This window comes from Ursus americanus, chromosome 15 (assembly GCF_024610735.1).
Source record: "Ursus americanus isolate L20-20 chromosome 15, mUrsAme1.1.p, whole genome shotgun sequence".
Taxonomy (NCBI): Eukaryota; Metazoa; Chordata; class Mammalia; order Carnivora; family Ursidae; genus Ursus; species Ursus americanus.
In genome coordinates, this window is record NC_142141.1 from 33459916 (window position 1) to 33480669 (window position 20754).

The 20754-nt window shown below is 40.4% G+C and overlaps 1 protein-coding gene across 2 annotated transcripts in view; it reads left to right on the forward strand.

The window, feature by feature from the left end:
• PLCXD3 (phosphatidylinositol specific phospholipase C X domain containing 3) overlaps nt 1-8206 on the forward strand; it is a 167945-nt gene extending 159739 nt beyond the window's left edge. Inside the window, exons 3-4 of one of the 2 annotated variants that reach the window (XR_015726866.1) lie at nt 1586-4095; nt 7646-8206. Coding sequence is in view for 1 of the 2 variants with exons in the window: in XM_045787347.2 (XP_045643303.1) it covers nt 1586-1739 (154 nt within the window). In the remaining variant the exon portion in view is untranslated. Of the gene's footprint in view, nt 1-1585 lie in introns of both variants that reach the window. The other variant, XM_045787347.2, reaches the window with a different exon arrangement.
• Nucleotides 8207-20754: the final 12548 nt, after the last annotated feature.

Here is a 20754-nt window from a genome sequence, read left to right on the forward strand (position 1 = left end):
GGCATTCAAAGTCTGCATCGATTTCCTCACACTTCCTTTGTTGTGGCTCCGTCAGCTCTCAGGGCTGCTTGTGTATCCATTTCCCATGTAAACCTCCCTTCCTGACCCTGGGAGTCAGAGTCGGTGTCACTTCATGTGCTTCAGAGGACACTGCACAGCGTCACTAGCATCACCTGTGTCTCCCTGCCCACATGCCCTGCTACTAGGCACACACCATACTGTCAGAAAGCGAGGACACGGCATTTCCTACACATGACATGCACTGCGTCATCCTCCATCACCTGTTCACGCCTTGACCTGGCTTATCTTCCTGATCCTCAACATTTAGGGAGCAGGCTTCTGGAAAGTTTTCCCTGACTTCTCAGGCCAAACTCAGTGACTGTCCTGTATGCTTTCATGGTAATGAGTCATTTTTTTTTTTTTTAAGATTTATTTATTTATGTTAGAGAGAGAGAGTGAGCTCAAGCAGGAGGAGCAGAGGGAGAGGGAGACAGAGAATCTCAAGCAGGCTCCATGCTCAGTGCAGAGCCCAGTGCGGAGCTCGATCGCACGGCCCCGAGTTCATGACCTGAGCAGGAACCAAGAGTCGGAAGCTTAACCGACTGAGCCACGCAGGCACCCCTGTAATGAGTCATCTTTTATGATGAAACTCAGCTTGTACTACTCTTCCCTGCAGGAAGTTCCAAAGCCTCCCTGTTTCACTCAAAGTAGCCCTCAAAGCCCTTAAAACAGGGCCCTGCAGGATCTGTCTTCTTGCTTCATCTTTTACTACTCTCCCCTTCTTTTTTCCAAGCAGGCACGCTACCTGTTTAGAGCCGTGGTGTAACTGAAAAGCTTTCCCTGGATATTCACATGACTCGCACCCTTGTCCCTTTTCACTTTTGCACAGATGTCGCCTTATCGATGAGGCCTACTAACCCACCGTATTTTAAGTTGTAATCTACACCACCCCGCTCTACCTGCACACTCCTAACCCTTTTCTGTCCCCATTTTATAGCACTTACTCCCTCCTATCAAATGATATCATTTATTTGTGATTATTATTTAGTATTTGTCCCTCTTTGTCCTGATTGTATTATGTTAAAATTTTTTCTTTATCCACTTGCCTGCCACCAAATCACCTCCTCTTTGGCTGCAGGGGTTTTGTCGTTGCATCTGTTTACAGCATCCAGCACATTTCCTGAAAATAGCCGGCTCGTAATAAATGTTTGTTAAGTGCATGTATTCATCTCTGACCTCACCACCCCATAGCTTTGCAGGGTTTGCAGTCACACCATGCCAAACTAGAATGTGAGTGCAAGAGTGTCGTTTTCTTAGTGAAAAAGCTGCACTGTAAACTCTCACACATCTGAGAGCTCCAAAGACGAAAATTCCACTACGGACCGCTATGGTGAATGCTTCTCCGGCAGAGTCCCTTCAGAGGTTAAAAATTTACCATTGTCCATTTGGCTTTTTTCTCTATCCTGTGTCTCTAATTGGGGGATTTATTTCGATATGTTAGAAAACTAAAGGAAAGCCTGGGTATCCTAAGCTTGAAAAACAGTATCTTGCCTTCTGTGACTTCTCTTTTTCCTTCCTTTCTCAGAGCTCTTCCTGCCATGATGCAGTGGGTCCGCACTCAGAAGCCAGGAGAGAGTGGCATCAATATTGTCACTGCTGATTTTGTAGAACTGGGTGATTTCATCAGCACTGTCGTAAAGCTCAACTATGTCTTTGAGGAGGGAGAAGCCAACACTTGATAGGACCATTTGGAGCAGCCGCGAGTAAGATAGAGAAGACTCATTGTATTAGGCATATTATCTCTAAACACTCCGATCTTCCCATTCCACTGGTCTCTGAGGGGGTTAGGCTGGTAGTGGGTGGGAAACGGGGAAACCATTTCTTCAGTGATTATTATCGTACTGCATTACTATAAATATTTCATTCCCATTTGATGAGCAAAATCTGCTTCTAGTGTTAGGGATAAAAAAAGACCAGTGAATTTTGTTTTTCAGATTTAGTCTTTGCAATGTGTAACTCATGAGTGTTTACTTGACTGCATTTCTGATTTCAGCCTGGGGCTCCTACACTGATTGCTCTAACTGAACCTTTCCACTCCCTCTCTCGCTCGCTCTTTTTAATCAGATGCCGTATGGGACTCAAAATAATTGAATGCCCAACATAATGTGTATTACATTGTCGTACTGAAATTTGTTTTTGTGAGACTTGGTATAATATAATATTCTGTAGTCATCTGCAATTGATGGATCATTGCTAACTTTTGGTCGTAGAAAATATGCATCAAGTCAGTTTCCCTGCATCAGTAATATTGGAGGACGTAATCAGTGATTTTTGTGTTATATGAAAATAACAGCGTTTCACAGTATTTCTATTTAAGGCAGCTATAAATATAGTGTAAAAACTTTTTTGGAAGAACAATTAGTGCCAACTCTGTAGTGAAAGGTGGCGGAGGGGGAAGAGATAGATGCCATTTTAATTCAGGAATCTCTTAAACAATATCGCCCTGCAAATGCTCAGTAAATGAAAAATAATGACAAATGTGTTAAAATCGGGAAACTCTGAAAAGAACTCTTACAAAAATCTCCCCTAACAATTCTCTTGATTTAAAAAAGAAAGATAGAAAAGGAAGAAGAAATAAATAAAAGATTGTGCAAGCTTTCCTACAAGATTGGGATCTCCAAATATGTAATTCTAAATCCCAGATTTTGAGGAACATATTTTGAGAAGCTTCAATTCAGATTTTTACCTGAAGTTGAGGAAAGAGGAAAGATGGCAGAAAGAATTCGAGTTTTTGAAACAATGTCCATAAAATCTCAAAGATCCATGAAATGTCTTTAGGGGATTCTTAAGTACACGTGATCTGGGCAGACGCACTGAAGATTAACACTGACCCATCATTTCTGGATTCTGTCCTACCCCAGGATCGAGACAGGGGCAGAAGCAAAAGTTTCACAGAACCTTTCAGTGTCCCAAGATTTGATAGTCCGGGTCTATGGTGAAGAAAAATGGTAACAGGACTTTGAGCCTCGCTTCCTCCGTGATGTCTTTGTGATATTTGACAACTCTAAGATAATTTTAAGAGAGCACGATAACCCTCAACCATGTGCCTCACAGGAATATTGTGAGGCACTTCTAAAAATCTACAAATTGCTGACATTCTTATAATTATGAATTATTTTATCTTCATGTTTAGAAATAATTGCTCCTCAGTAGTTCCCTGGGAAACTGCGGTCCCTGCAAAGTAGGGCCATAGAAAAATAAAAGCAGGTCCTCAGTTTTTAATTAATTTAAACATAGGACACATGGTTTAATCTCTTAGACCTAGGCAAGGGGGTTGATTATGTCAAGATTATGAATAATCAAGAGCTGGTTACAAGATTATAAATACTCATTGTCAAAAAATAGTACTTATTAGCAGCTGCAGGGAAGCAAGAGAAATTGTTTATACTGAAGAGAATGTTTATGCAGAGTGTGTAGGTCTGCTCAGTAGACCCGGTAAGATGCATATACACGCAGCAGTTCCACAGTCCAGTTGTGTGTCTATGTCTCGCTGCACACAGTATGCCAACGTCCACCCACTCCTGCTAGTGGACAGATACAAATGCGCACAGACACACAGACATGGGCAGACACAGCCACAGTTCTTTTCAAGCAAAAACATTGATGATATGAAATAATTTAATTTTGGGACTGAAACCCTTAACAAGGTATGAAAACAGTGATAAGACCTTTGAAAGTAGAGTGGCTGACCATATTCAGATATTTTTGTAAAAATATTCTAGCTGGGGACTTAATTATTTATAAATATAGTTTTCTTTCCACCTTCCCTCCCCTTGCAGTTTATTGTCTTTTCAGCTCTTTCATCTGCTCTTAATGTGCAATTGAATATGAATCATTTTTAAAGGACTCTGGATTATTGAAATCTTCGTCCTGTAAATTTGCTTTGTGAGCAGATTTTCTCTCTGATGATTCACGATTCATCCCTCGGGAGGATCTTCAGCCAAGCACACTTGCAATGACACAAGGATTTAACTTATAAATAGGACAGAAAACAAATCTTTCAACATATTAATGAAGAATGAATAAAATATAGAGGTAACTATGTTGTATTTTCCTGACCTTAGATGCTTTCTTATAATGTTTGCTTAGAATTAGCTTTGTCATATTTGTCATTTGGGTGCTGGAAAAAACAAACATGCTGAAGCTTTAGACTAATTGTGCAGTTTTTTAACTGGAGAAAGCTTGTTATTGTTATTAATGATATGCACACAGAAACCTTGTTTGACAAAAAGTACTTTCAAGTCAATGCTATGGTTTCCATGTGGACATACAGTCCCTCTGTAGCAGGCACCGAGAGTAAATGGACTTGCCTTAATTTCTAAAGGAGGGAACAGGTAGAAGTGAACTATGGGTCCTCCAGCTAGAGGGAGAGTCACCAGGATGGAGTCCTTGGAAAAGAGAATGGAGAGAAGGCGACTTTGGCTGTCTTCTGTCCATTGACCCTGCCCTGGAGCACATTTAGGGAGCAGGCTGTGGGCCTTCAATAAAAAGTGCGGGTGAGGACTAGTATTATGCAATCAGAGCTTACCCTCAGCCTCTGCTCCTTTGTCTTAGGGGGGCATTGTCTTTCCTGAGAGCTAGGAGCACAAGGGCTACAAATAGGCCCCAAGATAGTAGACGATACATCTTGGTGCACTTTTTTTTTTGCTTTCTTTTTTCTTTTGCTTTTTGCTTTTTCTTGAGACTATATCACAAGTCCTGCAAGGCAAAAAACAGAAACAAAATCCAACTTTTACCCAATCTGCAGCAGGAAATCAAAGGAGTGGGTAGGATGAGGGAAAGTATGCAAAGAATATCATTTTTTGGTTTGCTTTCCCGTCTGTAATTTTGAAGGACCAAAATGGTGAACACTCCTGCCATTATCATCTATGTCTCCCTTATTACTACACGATCATATGAGTGCAGAGAATGAGGAGGCATCTTTTCAAAGCCTTAGGATATTCTATATGATGACCTCAATATTCACTTTCAGCCATACTGGGAAAACTCACTTTACAGGGAGCGCCACCTAACAGGGAATGTACTAGAGCATGAAGTGTTTGGCATATATGCACCTGTATGTGTACACACATGCAAACACACACACGCACACACACACGGGATGCACATCTCACACACACATTATTCAAGTTAAAACTGCACTCTCTAATCATTCAACTTGATTCTATGCCATTTTAACTCTTAAAATCAATATTTCCTACATTCATAGGCATAAACATAAATTCAGATATTTAAATATTAAAGAGGAGAAAGAAATCACTGAAAACCAGTGAAAAATGAGACCATCATAAATAAGAAATGCCTAGTATAATAGTCTAAATATGTCAATTACACTTCAACCTGGAGAAGTGAAAATGGACTTGAATATAAATTACAAACAAACACTCATCTTAAAGCTGTTTTAAGTTCTTTGAGGTCCGGGCATGTTTTAGCCAAGGTTGCCTGTTCAGTTTCTCCCCTGTTAGCAGTCCAGCCTGGGAAGTTGGACGTCTCAGGAAAGGCGTGTGCTCATGAGTTTCCAGTTCTAGAGTTTCACAGATCCAATGACACAGTCTCCTAAACTTTGGTTACTCATCCGAGTGAGAGCGCCATAGGCTGAGTGCTTGAGTTTTGAATTGCTAACAGAAAATAATGCACAGTGTCCCTCAGGATATGCCAAGCAAGGTTTTTAAAAGTATTTTATTTTACAGCACTCTAGTCTCTTCAACTAGATTTCAGTGACACGATGGTGTAAATGCTAATTTGCCATAACTTCTTGGTGGCTCCTGTGTTACATACAGTTTTAAATAATGCTCTAAATGGTTTGTTTTCCCAACAACACCAATAAAATATTCTGTAGAATTTGTAAAATGTATTGATTGAGTCTGTTGAAAACTGTGCAGTTTTGATTTCATTTGTGATACTATTTCGTAGATATTAGTTCTAAATGTATATTTGTATGAGTCAAAAGTATGTGCTTGTATGTGGTTGGTGTGTTAATATATTGTATCTTATCAAAAATCAAACTTATCCTAAAGAAAAAGGGCACATTATGACCAGCCTTAATTCATTGCCATTTTTTGTTGTCGTAATTTGGGATCAAAATTTAAAGAGAAATTACGTTTTTGTTAAAAATAGCCTTTTAAAAAAAATCATATGAGGAATGTGCTTTAGAAATTATCTGAGTTCCCCCAAGCAAATACTTAAGCTTGAAGAGCACCTGAAGCTTCTGGAAAGTTTCCAGTGTCAATCATTTATTAACTTCATTATCATGCAAAAAAGTTAGATTCATGTTTGTTTCCATCAGCAACAGAACCAGTGCACTTCTTCCAAACACGGAACCATTCTGTTTGTGAGGATAAATTTTCCAGGAAAAAGTGTTTTTTCAAACCATTGCTTCTTAAAAATTGGATCTTCTCAGTTAAGATGAACTGCCTAGGCTCTGTGAGAGTCGCTGAAGACCCATCAACATTAGGTGGCATACACACAGGCATACAATATCCTTTTACACCTTTGCTATCTGCCTACGTGTAGTCTAGCAATAGAAAATGCATGACTAATTCAAGGATCTGCATGAGTTGTCATGCTCAAAGCAAAAACGTTGTAATCTTCCTTGAGCCTGGGATCTGGGTGTGGAATATTAATCAATCTTCTTATTTCCTCTTCTTTCTCTATCGTCAGTTATTTCTTTTCCATATTTAGGCTTGCCAGATAAAACACAGGACACCCAGTGAAATTCAAATTTCAGATAAACAGTATTTTTTAGCATAAGAATTTCCAAAACATTTCATGAGACATACTAAAAACTGATTCATGGTTTATCTGAAGTTCAAATTTAACTGGCTGTGTCCTGTATTTTTTCCTCTGGCAATCCTATCCATCTTGACTCTCTCTTTTTCAGTTGGGCTACCTATAAAGGGTGAGATCCTACCTCCTTCTAAACCCTTATATTAATATATCTCATGGAAATCTATAGTCCCAATACCCTTCGTGAAGGAAAATGTTGGTCCATACCGAGTTCCACGGATGCTTTACAAAGGACCAACTCAAATAAAGATGGCATAATCAATCAAGCAAGTGCCTCTGTATGATTAATGCCTCCACATTCAAAATTTCCCTTTACCATCCCGTTGCAAGATCCAGAGTCTCCCCCACTAGCCCCTTAAGTAACATTCCCCAGTAACTGGGACACCCAAAAACACACTACACGTTAAAAATGTCCCTGGGAAGTGGTAGCACCTTCCAACTCAATGCCAGCACCTCTTTTAAAAGTCAATTTCCTCTTCATTCGGAGAGGTAACAAACTAATCCGTTAATCCCCTCATTTAACTCCCCACCACAAATTACTTTTATCAGTTTAGAACTGATCATCTATGGAATTATTGGACATAGAAATTGGACATAGAAAAAAAAAACTCTCTTGATTGCTGAAAAAAGAGAAAAAAAGAGTCCGGGATATAGATACAGCCTTGTCAGAGCCGCCTCAGGAGACTGGGTTGGAGTTGGGCAGGGGATAGAATATGGACCCTGACAATGAACCGGTACCTGCCAGGGAGATTTGCCAAAGCAAATTATAACAACCAGCCTTTTTTTTTTTTTTTTGAAGGAACTGAAAACTCAAGACACCCCAGGGTAAGAACAATGAGATCTAAGGCCACTTTCTAGAACAGTTTGCAGAGAATAGAATTATGTTGGAATTCCTAAAATAGAGTTTTCAAAGACCATTTTATCCAACAGTGAATCCTTGACATGGCCTGAATGTGGATGGAGTTTTGGAATATTTTTGGTACCTACCGCCTCTTTTGAAATTCCTGTAAGTGACAAGAAAATCCAGATTCCTTAATATAACGTTTCCATCTCATGGTCCCTGCTTGCACACGTTTGTATTGATTTGCTTCATTTCTAAAGGATGGGAGTTTGCAGAGCTGGTGACATTTCCTTCATGAGACACCAGAAATGCACCAGAGGGAGACAGATCTGTGCCTTCTCTTTTTAGGATCTGGTCATTGATACTTTAATAAATGTGGTGTAAAGAAAATACATGCCTACCACTATTCTGTTTAGCAAATGTGAATTTTTTGGATAAGATTGTTGTTCTTAATGTAAAAAAAAACTTTCTTTGTATCCAGTGAAATGCCTAATAAAGTCCTGGTACCAGTTATCTTCATTTTTTTATTTCGTATTTATCAGTGCTTCATTATAAGTCCAAAAGTAAATCTCTTAAATAGAACATGACTCAGAGCACGAGCAAATATAATTATTTTTTTTAAATATGAATCATCATATAAGGATTTCCTCTGTGAAAGGATATATTCTTCACCAATAAGGCAATGCCATGAGTACTTCCATTACATCAAAGTTAGGTATCTCCAGAGTCTGATGCTCTTAGCTTCTGATATTACCACAAAGAAGACCAATATTAATATAGCAATATTACATTAATTCAGTATTATTTTTATAAAATGCCATTTTTGAGGTTAAAAGCTTAGGGTGAAGGAAATCCACTTTTGCTGAACCTTCGCTATGCTCAATGCATGAAACACTATTTCAAAAAGGAAATGGCCTTTGTATTTCACCAAATAAACCCTATGTCCTGGGGTTAAATCAGCCTTCAAACAAAATGTAAACATTGTGATAGTAATTTAAAGACAGTCCAGTAAACAAAACAAAACAAACACACAAAAAACATGTGGTCCAAGATTATTTTGGGGGCTGAACTTGGGCGTAAGTCCCCCCAAAAGTTCTGCTTGTTACACACATTGGTGGGTTCATGACATTAGAGGATTTCTATTTATAAAGTTGTAATGATTTCGACATTTGCGAAACAGTGTATATCTGCAAATAATACTCCACATAGTCACGTCTTTGTCCTTAAGATCATATTGCTGTAGTTTATCAGAGCCATTATTCATTTAGTCAGTTATTTAGCAAATATTTGCCAAATACCTACTGTACGGTAAGCTCCCCACTAAGCTCTACAAAACATTTTTAAAATGTTCCTTAGGAAAATGGATGAAGCACATCTTTGGTACTTTCTCAATGGAGCCAACATTTGGCATCATTTTGTCTTTTAACAAATAAACAACAAACAAACATCCATTTATTCTCAATGAACTTTTCAAAATAATATCCCCAGACAGCAAAGCTTTCAGGAACAGTTGTTCCTGAAAACCTAGGGGGAAAAAGGACTATTTCTGCAGTAAGTCTAATTGGAAAGAGGTTGGTCAAGGCCATGTGTTAATGAAAAGTGGACGCCCCCTCTCCCTGCCACATTCCCTGTCGCCGTGCACAGGAGCACGTGGTACAGACGTGTCTGCCCCATGCTCTCTGTGCCTCTAAAACAGCCAAAGCAGAGGCTCCATCTCTTCTCCCTCCTCTCCTCACCTCCAGGACGTCAGATGAAACTTTCTCTTGCCGGGAGTTGCGGACTTCATAAAGTAAAGCAGACCCCATAAGGAAGTGTCTCTTCCACACAGGGTGAAAATGGTGACGCTTTCTCGATCCAAAGAGTGAAGACGTCATCTGGAATTGGAGGAAATACCTGTTTTAGAGTAGAAAATAAGACTGTCCCTTACTAATACAGTGATGGACGGTTTCAGCATTGGCTCCCTCAGCATGCAGTTCACCAAAATCCTGAGTCATAAGCCATAATACAGGCTGCGTTGGAATCAAGTTCGAGAAGCAAACCTCAGTGTAACTAGGCTCCTTCCACCATATTCACCCTTCCGTTGAATGGATAGATGTATTCCCGGAAACATCCAGAGCTAGCTATTAAGTAAAGGTGAACCACATTAAAACCACATTGAATTCTAGAAAGTGGGATTTAGTGCCCTAAGTGACAGGCAGAGGAGAGAGGTGAAGAACACCAATGCTGGCAGTTCCTGAAGAACTTGTCAGAGCCCTTATTCTCCCCTCACACTTTTTACCTCATAGAAATGTGTAAACTTATCCTCCTGGGGTTTTACTGAGAAATAATTGAGAGAAATCTTTTGCCTCAACACAAGTGCTCAGCTATTATTAAATTGTGCTCTTTCATTTTGAGGGGAACGTGTGTCTGCCGACTGGTTTTTATTTCGGCATGAGGAAAAGGCAGAAAATATTAATATAGAAGCAATAATCCTTTTCTCGTTGAACTATAAGATGATGAATCCTTCACTTAAACTTTGACAGGAAGAGGCATATCTTAGCTATTTCTGCATTCCCGGGGCATGGCAGTTATTAAAACATGTTTGGAAACAACAAAATTAAATTGTGAGTAGATGTGACCCAGTCAAATGGTAGACAAATGCTTGAGAAGGGCATGCACGTGCTGAGCCCCGTTCTGCGGTAAGGAGGGTTCAGAAAAGTACCAGGCAGTGTCCTCCACGTCTTGTATTCCTTGGAGAAATACTAACAACATTGGAGGAATTTAGGGGAAAATATACTGTATGTTGTTCACTCCAAGCATAGAAAAACCCCATCTCTTAACCACAAGGTCAACTCAGTTGTTGCAAAGAATATCCACCCAGGGGAACTGGCTTATGATGCATCTATTTAAAAAAAAGCTGGGAAAGGGTGGGGGAAGGGATTACCTTTTTTTCCCCATTCTTCTTCTTTTTTTTTTTTTTAATGTTCAGTTAGCCAACATATAGTTTTGTTTTTTGTTTTGGGTTTTTTTGTTTGTTTGTTTGTTCTACATTTTGAATTTCTACAAAATCTCTTGCACAATTTTCCTTGCTGCTTCTGCTTGTAGATACAAGTGGGGTTGCCCTGATACAGTAACTAGAATTCCACAGACGCCTGCTTCTACACAAGACCTCTGCTCACACACCCTTTTGGAAGACTGTTCTCTTCCCCACACTCACCTGGGTCCCCAGAGGATGTTTCCTGTGTGCTTAATAAAAAACTCCACATTTTCCGGCTGCCGGCTCTTGTTACTTCCTCATCTTGACACTCATTTCAGCCTCCAATCTTGGCCTCTTTTCTACCAGACCCAAGAATCTGCCCAGTAGGCACTGCTTATCCCCAGCCGGGCATCAGTGCAGAGCTAAAGCCCTCAGGTACCAAAGCGGAGACCAATCATGGCCGAACGCAGGCAGGTGTAAAATGCTTCCCTTCCCTCTATGTTACATTCAAATAGAGAGACTCTGGCATCCTGATAGTTACCCAATATCAGTCCTTTCTCTCTCCTTCCCTGCCCCTCACCCCATTATCTATGGACTTGGGACAGAAATTAATTCCAGTGACAGCCACCATGCTGTTCTCAAAGTCACATGCTAGTCTCAAAGTCACTACTCCCCTCTGAGGACCATGCTTCCTTTCTGGTCAAATTTATCTTCATGGCTTCTCCTTCTCTCAAGAAATTATCCTAGGAATGTTCCTGGTTCTTATACAAATAGGCCTCTGATAGACCCGCCCTCTTGCTTCTGTTATTCAGACCCATTCTAGGACCCCAGGTGCATGTACCCTAAAAGAACCAGCAGCTCCTGCCAGCAGCCGTCTCCATACAAATGACGCAATTGGGTAGGGGACTTCCGTGTTCAGGTTCACAGCTTCTCTTTCGTAGGATTCTTCCTTTATCCACTGCAAACAAAACCTATTCCCTCACAATCCGATGAGCTCATTCACAATGAAGTATCAACAGGGCTTAAAATAGTGGTTTTCAAATGTTTCTTCTTTATAGAAGCACTTACAGAAAAGGAAAAAGTAAAACTCACAAAATAAAGCATTACAGGATTGCTCATAAGGGAGAGGCCAAGAGCTTTGTGCCCCTACTCCACCGGTGAGTTTTCTTGGGAAGCCCTATGAAGACTCCCTGGAGTTGCACTTCTCAAATTTTATGGTGCATACAATTACCAGAATGTTCATAAAAGACAGATTCTGATTCAGCAAGTCAGGGATGAGGCACCAGATTCTGCCTTGCCAGCCGCCCCCAAGTGCTGCTGATGCTACTGGAACAGGCATCCCACTTTGAGAAACTACCACGGAGCTCAACTTTAAAACAACTGCTTTGAAGTCTCGACTTTTCCATGAGATTGACTTTGTGGGAAGAATATATGACTGGATCTTTAATTTTAAAATCAATTTGGGTGCAGGAATTACTACTGGAAAAAAAAAAGGCTATCATAATTAAAACCCTTTTGTTTCCTAAGCCTAGTCAACCTGACACCACCAGCAACTACCTGTTACTGGTTTCACAAATCAGTTTTATGTGTTTAATCAGTTTAAGAAATCAGATTTATTTGCCCATCGATATGAGAGAGACCACGCAGGAGACGAAACGTGGGTCATCTCACCAAACAAAGGAGAACAGAGAGCTGTTACAGAGTTCTGTGTAAGATGGAGTTTAGATGGAATTTCAAAACAACACTATTTTAATATGATTGCAGCAAGTACGGCTGTGAAACAGTCTGGATGACAAAGTGGACCCAGTGTCCTATTGCCTTTGGCCCTACAAAGAAGGTAGCTGGTGAGAAACCCACTTCTCCAAAGCTCTGCTCCTGGGTTGTGAGCAGAGGCTGCTTTCTTGTATCCGAGCGACTCAGATCCTGCTTGCAGGAGTGGGAGGTCTCATTCTTACTGGTAGAATTTCAAGTAGCCACAGTCACTCAAGACGGTGTCCTTAGGATACTTTAGAGCCACAGCGTGTCCTTGGGAGAAAGAGTGTTTCCTGTTCACTTTGCCGAGCAGGCTTTATCTCTGCCTGTTACTCCAGCCGGATGAATGGCCAGGCAGATTTTACTTTCTCAGTCCAAGCTAATTCTTACCTTCTCAATTTGTAAGTGATAGAAATCCAACTCTAATTAATTTAAGCTCCCCCCCCCAAAAGGAGGGGCTACTTCTCAGTCTAATGGCAACCGAAACAGAAGCAGCTTTGGGATAACTGGATCTGGGATCTCACACAGTCTCATGAGGGCTTGATTTTCCTCCATCTCTCAGCTCTTCTTTCCCCTGCATTGACTATATTTAAGTAGGGTTTTCTACACTGAGTCAAGATGACCAAGGAACACTTTTCTTTCCCAATAACTTCAAGCAAGAAACAGAATCGAGTCTGACTGGTCTGAGCTGGGGCTGAAGTCAATTTCCCAATCAAGCCCTGCACAAAGGACAATGGAGAGGGATGGGAGATAGTCGCTTACAAGGAAAATCGAAAGTGGGCTATGAGGTGTGAGAAGGTGCTCCTGTCAGGCACCGATACCGATGTCCTCCACCAAGGCTTTCCCATCACCTCTGAGATCAGGCCCTGGATGGGGGCACTGCCTTCCTTTCCTCCTCAGGTTGGCCTTGATTGCTCTGACTTCAGTTCTGAGTCTCAGAGGAGTTAGGAAAGAAAAAACTAACATTACATAGATATTTAACTTTTATGTTTTAGAAGGGTTTTTTTGGGTTAGTTTGTTTGTTTTACTTTTTTATTTTAAATGATTTCAAACTTACAGAAAAATTGCAAAAATATTAGAGAAAACTTTCATATAGACTTTCTTTGGAGTCATTTTTAATTAATTTCTTTTTAATGTTAGGCTCTTATCATCTGGGAAATAGTACGTTTTAAGGTGTTATTCACATTCCAGAAGCAATTGAGATGTCGGTACTGAAAACTTTAAAAATCTATATCCTTGAAGCCATTCATATAATAAAGTAGGTCTTCATTCAAAATGCACGGTATACTAGAGCACCGTGGAGAATATAAAAATAAAGTCAGGGGTTCATATAAAAAGAGGAGAGAGGAAAATCCCTAAGATGTAGAATATACGAGAGGATGTTAGGTGTGCTGTTTAGTCCAAACAAGATGCAGGCTAGAATTCGTGCTGTGGGGAAGTGACAGGCAATTCTGAGCAAGGCCATTTTCGGAAGAAGGTAATACAGTGAAATTAATGGTTTTATAATGGGAGAAATTATAGCCTTGGTAGTTCCCAATCATTTCTCCCTAATCAACACTAATCGCAGGAGGTCCAGAAGTCATCAGCTCTGTCCTTGGGGTCACTGTGGAAATTATGGGCTGACCTAAAGCTACCTGGTATCTGAGAGAAGCATTTCTGAATTAAGGAAGTGAATGAAGTAGAGTGTGGGTTGAGGATGTCAATGTTCAGGAGCTCCGTAGGATTTTCTGCAGGATTTCCTCCCAAAAGTTGGTTACTAATGACTGCATTGAAAGCTTATTAGATGCCCCCATCCTTTAAGACTCTCCACAAGGCCACATTCCAATTTTTGGCTGCCATTTCAGCAGCTACAATTTCTTACAATGCCACAAAAAGAAAAAGGCCCTCCGAATAAAAAAATATTATATAAAAACAAGCTTTTAAACTATCAATGGAAATATCAAAAGATGACTAGCAGCCATGGGGACATGAATGGTTTTTGTTTTATACCTAGCCCAATAACGGTGTATTCGTTTCCTAAAGCCGCTCTAATAGCCTGGGTGTGGCTTAAAACAACAAATTTATTCTCACACTTCTGGAGACTTTAAGTCTGAAATCAAGGTGTTGGCACATTTGGTTGGTTATTGCAGGAAGATTTGGGATGGGAAAACCTATCCTATGCTTCTCTCCTAACTTCTAGTAGTTGTAGGGAACCCTTGGCATTCCTTGGCTGATGAATGAGTCACTGCCTCCACGCTCACATTGCCTCGTCCTCTGTGCTTATGGCTGTGTCCTCTCCTCTTCTTAGAAGGGCACCTCTCACTGGACAGGGGACCACTTTAATCCAGTATGACTTCATTTTAACTAATTACATCTGAAAAGAGCCTATTTCCAAAGTGGATTGCGTTCTGAGATTCTGGCAGACACTCTTCAACCTACTACCAATTAGCAGATATCTTAAAGAAATGCTGGAACAACCACAGTGGGTTTAAAAATAATAGCAGTGTATCATCCATCTTCCTTTTGATAAATTCCCCTATCGTTCAGGGGATGGTTTAATTGTTCAGTAGATTTAATTTAAATCAAAACAGTGTCAAATAAAATTCAAATGACTAGTGTGTAAAACCCATTTGGAAGTGTTTTTTCTTATAGACTGACACTCTAGGAAGGCCTGGACACCAAAATCAACATTCTCACATTGTTACTATGTAACTCTAAAACATAACGTTCTGGCATACTCTGTTCAAATAATGTGTCTTTTTCCTACAACCTCCCCCCTATGACATGTCTCTGTAGATGTCTTCCCAGGTAAAATGACTACATGACTCATAATCCTTTTATCCTTCTTTATTTACCATTTTTGGTTGCACTTCAAGAGATAAACTTGTGTTAACAGGTTTACAGAACGACATCTAGATAGAACAGATTTGTTGTCGCATGGTCCCATGTAGATACTAATAAACCCTGGTGTACCCATGGGGATCAAACAAGGAAACAAACCCCATAGTCACTTGAACAGGGAAGGATTAACGTAAATAATTATTAACTATAACAGGAGCTTGAAGTAATAGAGAATTGGCTAGCATGAAGTACGGAGAACTAGAACTCTAAAGGATATAGAAATAGCAGAAACAAGGAGCAGTCTCAACCTCCAGGTCTGAGACAGCATCCAAAAAAGAGGTCCTCCCAGAGTGAGATCCGTATCTTCTTGGGCATTGCTGAGATGCTCTGTCACTGAACTTGGCGGTAACGCACCCTCCAGAGAGCCATCCAGAGGGAGCTCTAATGCCTCAGAACCCATCGCATTTTGCTCAAGTGGGTGTAGGGGCAATGGGCAGAGCTGTGCCCCAGCCGAGAGTCTCTGCTGCAGGGCCATCCCTGGGGGAAGCTGCTGGCCAGTGGGGGTTCCCGAGCACCGCGCATGGCAGGAACCCAGCACTAGAGCAAGCATTTGGCAGGAGGCTGGCAAGAGGTACAAACTGGGGCCAGGAAGACAGTAACACTTTCTTCCTTCAGCTCCTGTGATATTGTGACTGAAAAGAAATGTATATACGTGGTTCTGGTCCACAATTTCCTGCTCACAGCTCCCAAAACCCTTGAAATTTCCGAAGTGTTGACAGTGATAAAGGTGTCTTCTGTTATGTTAATGCAGTGACTTTCGGACCCCCACCTAGGAATGGGGGCTGGTTGCCAATGGAGCCGATCCTTTGAAGAAAGGGTTAGAACTTTCAGTCCTACCTCTAGGCCTCCAAGGAGGAGAGAAATATCAGAAGTTGAATCAGTCACCAATGGCCAATGATTTAATCAATTGTGCCTATACAATGAAGCTTCTGGCTTAGAGAGAGTATGGAAGTTCCTACCCCTTTTCCCATGCCTTTCCTTGCGTACCTCTTCCATCTGGCTGTTCCTGAGTTATGTCCTTTTATAATAAACCGGTAATCTAGTAAATAAAATTTTTTCTGAGTTCTGTGGGCTGCTCTAGCAAATTAATTGAACCCAAGCAGGGGATCTTGGGAACCTCTGATTTGTAGCCAGTTGGACAGAAGTACAGGTAACAATATGAACTTGCTGCTGGCATCCGGAGGGTGGAGGACAGTCTGTAGGACTGAACTTTTAACCTATGCAACCTAATGCTATTTCTGGGTAGATAGTGTTAGAACTGAGTTGAGTTGAGGTGAATTCTTGGACACCCTGTTGGTGTCTGAGAAGTGCTTGATGCTGTATCGGAAGCCCTGCCAACACCCATGTTGGAGTTGGGTCCAGAACCATAAAGGGTTTCCCTCCAATGTGCTCTATCCCTAAAACAACGTTGTGACAGATGACAAAGGAAATCTATTTAAAGGACCCAGCTGTATTTTCACAACACAGGCAATGAAGTGCTGGTTTGGAGCTGTAAATTCATAACTGGCACATCTGGACATCAACTTCCTTAGTCTGCAAAGGGAATTTAATTATCTCTCCATGGCTTAATGAAACATTCTAGACTGCTAACTTTAAGCAGACTTTTGTTGCTTAATGAGATATTCTGTACCGCAAGCTAACTTTTATGGCGAAGAGCGAGTTTCTCTAAATTATACAAGTGCTAAGAGAACACCATAACCCTGGAGCTCAGATATCTGAGGTGTCCTGTCTGTGACATTTCAACACAGTGATGTTCAATGCTGGGCCAATTACAAGGCTTTTATCTTTAATATGAATAAAACTGAAATAATCATCGCATAAAATTATTATTTTTAATTTAAAAGTTGAATTACTTTAAATTATTTACTTTGTGCTTTTTTAATACTTTATGACGACGTTGTTTCTTGATAACCGTTAACATGGGAGGATCTAGCCTGTATTACACATCTTTTATGTGCTAGTACTTTCTTTCTCTCATCTTATTTAATTGTCAATATTGACCTTGGAGTTTAAGTATGATCATCTCCACTTTCTTTATTTAAAGAAAACAAGACTTCAAGTTTAAGGACTATCTTAATCCTACATAAGCTAATGAATGGTTGAACCAGGATTTAGATGCAGGCACGTCAGGATCAATGACTCATCAGGCCCCCACATAGCTCCCAGAAGAAAATAATACTAATATTAAGAAAAAAAATTATAAAGTAGTCGTACCATTGCTACCGACTCTTTGGCTCTTTTTCTCTTCAATTATAATGGCAGAGAACATTATTGCTTCTTGCAGAGTTACACCAGATAAAGCAGATCAATGATGATTATTATTTAATAATATGCACCATAACTTATGATGCTTATTATGTATGCTTATGGGAACTAACTTAAGTCATTTTTTTCCACTTCACCTTTTTGTTTCGACATCCCATTTCACTCAGAACCTTGTGTCCACAGGTCTTCTTCTGTTATCACTGTCTGACTCACAGTAATTCACTGCTAACATCCAGGGGAGGGTGGAACAAAGAATGAACTTATCACCAATCCTTGCAGTTATTTCCATAGAGATTTAATGGAAAACATCAATAAAGAAAATTATTGAAAGGCAACTTAGAGAATAAAGAAGCTGGACAAACAAGCGTCCTGTACGTCAGTGGACATTAATGAATCTTCTCCTTCATTAACCTGTTTTAGGACCTGCCTAGGAAATATTCCTCGTTCTCTTTGAATGATTAAAATATTTGATTATTTGACAAAATAAGCATATGATCTACACATTGATTAGAATGTTCTATATATTTAATTCGAGTGTATCGTGAAAGCTTACAGTGCCAAAGAACTTTTGTAAGTGATTCATTCACTACTTGTCAAACACATACCATGTGCTAGTCTGGTAATACAACCATGAACAAAACAGACAAAAATCACAGCTGTCCTAGAGCTTAGAGTCTAGTGAGGAAGACTGACAACAAAATAAGTGAGTAATTTTAAGGTTTACTGGAAGGTAATATGGGAAAAAAATAAAGCAGAAAACGGGTATTGGGAATACGTAGGTGGCTACAACTGTAAAAGGGAAGCTGAGGAAAAGTCTTACTGAGAAGGTGGCATTCGAGTAAAAGCCTTCTTTGCACAAAGGAAGAGTGAGCTACGTCAACATCTGGAGAAGAGCACTCCAGGCAGTCTATCAGACATCTCTTATGCCTCCCTGAGATCCTCTTGGCCTCATCTGTGTCTTGTCCCAGTTTTGCATGGACTTTGATGGATATAATTTCTTTCCTTCTGCCCCAGGGTTTCTTGTTGATATTGCTGCAGACCCTTGGACACCTAAACTCACACTGGCACAAGCTGGAATACAGAGGAATTAATGTCCATGTGCCTAAAGTTTAACAAGGCAAAAAAGGAGCCTGTGGATAAATTCTTCCCCCTTAACGTTCCCAGAAACAGTGCTGCTTAAAAGTGCAGTCTACTGAATCAAACAACAAATTGCACTAAACGGAGGCCAGTTCAATGTGTCCTTGCATCGTGTCTCCCTCCTTTTCGGTATCTTTCTTCTCTTCCCTGGCACTGGACTCCCTGAAAATATCACATAAACCCTATGCCTCTGTTTCTGGGTAGCCTAAGCTAAGATACAAACTGAAAAAGAAAATCTACCTCAGATTTCTGAGGTAGAAATCTGACCGGCACCGTAAGAACAGCAAGAAGGCCATTGTGGTAAGGCCAGATGGGGCAAAGGAAGAGTAAAAGGAAACTAAGAGAGGTAATTGAGGACCAATCACGTAAGGTCTTACAGACACTGGAGAATTTTGGCATTGATTCTGATTGAAATAGAAAGTTCTTGACATGAGCTGACTTATGATTTAACAAGATCACTATGAGCACTGTGTTAACAAAAGAGTAAGTGGAGTTAGAGTAGACATGGAAAACTGCTTAAAAGTCTTCTGTAGTGGGGCACCTGGGTGGCTCAGTCGTTAAGCGTCTGCCTTCGGCTCAGGGCGTGATCCCAGGGTCCTGGGATCGAGCCCCACATCAGGCTCCTCTGCTGGGAGCCTGCTTCTTCCTCTCCCACTCCTCCTGCTTGTGTTCCTTCTCTCTCTGGCTGTCTCTCTCTCTGTCAAATAAATAAATAAAATCTTAAAAAAAAAAAAAAAGAAGAAGAAGCCTTCTGTAGTAATTCTGGTAAGAAATGATAGTGGTTTGGGCCCGTAGCAGCAGAGGTGAAAAGATATGGTGGATTCTGGCTGTATTTTAAAGGTAAGTATATCAAGACTTTCTTTATGAAGTTAGAAGGAAAGAGGAAGTATAGACGACTCCAAGGAAACTTGATTTGACATAAGCTGTAAGGAAGAAGACATAGAAAGAGTAGGTGTGAGAAGAAAGCTCAAGAATTCAATTTTGGACATGCTAAATTTAATAAACTCATTAAACTCCAGTGCAGATGCCCACAAAGGAGTTGCATATATATGTCTGGATTTTGAGGGTTTACGTTTCAAGTTTCAGAATGGTAGTCATCAAAGTGTTATTAAGATTTAAAGCCATGAGACTGAATGAGATTACCATGGAAATGAATATAACCAGAGAAAAGAAGGGGTATAAATCCTGAGCCCCAGGGATACTCCAACATTAGTTGTTAAAGTGGGGGAGATAGAGAGGAATCAGCGAAGAAGACTGAGGAGTGGTCAGTGAGGATGATGAAAACCAGAAGAGAGTGGCATCCTGGAAGTCCAGTAAAAAATAATAATAAATAAATAAACAAAACAAAACAAAAAGCACTTCAAAAAGAAAAGAGAATAAAATGAAAGAAAAGAAATAAGTGATTTATTGTGTCTAATACTGTTGAAAGGACAACTCGGATGAGCATTGATATTTCACCCTTGGATTTAGCAACTGGAACTTGTTGACAACAGTACTTTTATTGGAATAATAGAGGCAAAGCATGATTTGAGTGGGTTCAAGAGAGAATGGCAGAGGACAAATAGAGGTAGTGAGTAAAGACTACACTTTGAAGGGTTTTGCTGTAAAGAACAGTAAAGGAATTGAGTGATTACTAAAGGGAAAGTGACGGGAAAGGTTTAGTGGAGATTGTTAAAATAAGAGCTTATAAGTAGATAATGAGAATAATCCACCAGGAAGGAAAACTGACGATGCAGACGAGTATTACTGGGGAAATAGCCCTGAGATGTGAGAACAGCATCTGAGGGACAACTGAAGAGGTTGTCTCTGCTGGGAACACAGCAAGAGGGAGGGCAGAATATAAGGGTTCAAGGGCGCCTGAATGGCTCAGTCAGTTAAGTGCAGCACTCTTGATTCCAGCTCAGGTCATGATTTCAGGGTCGTGAAATAAAGCCCCACCTCAGGCTTCCTGCTGGGCGTGGAGCCTGCTGAAGATTCTCTACCTCGTTCCTCCCTGTTTCCCCGCCTCCCCCCTTTACTTGTTCATGCTCTCTCTCTCTTCTTCTTTCCCTCTCTCTCTCAAAAAATGAGAAAATAT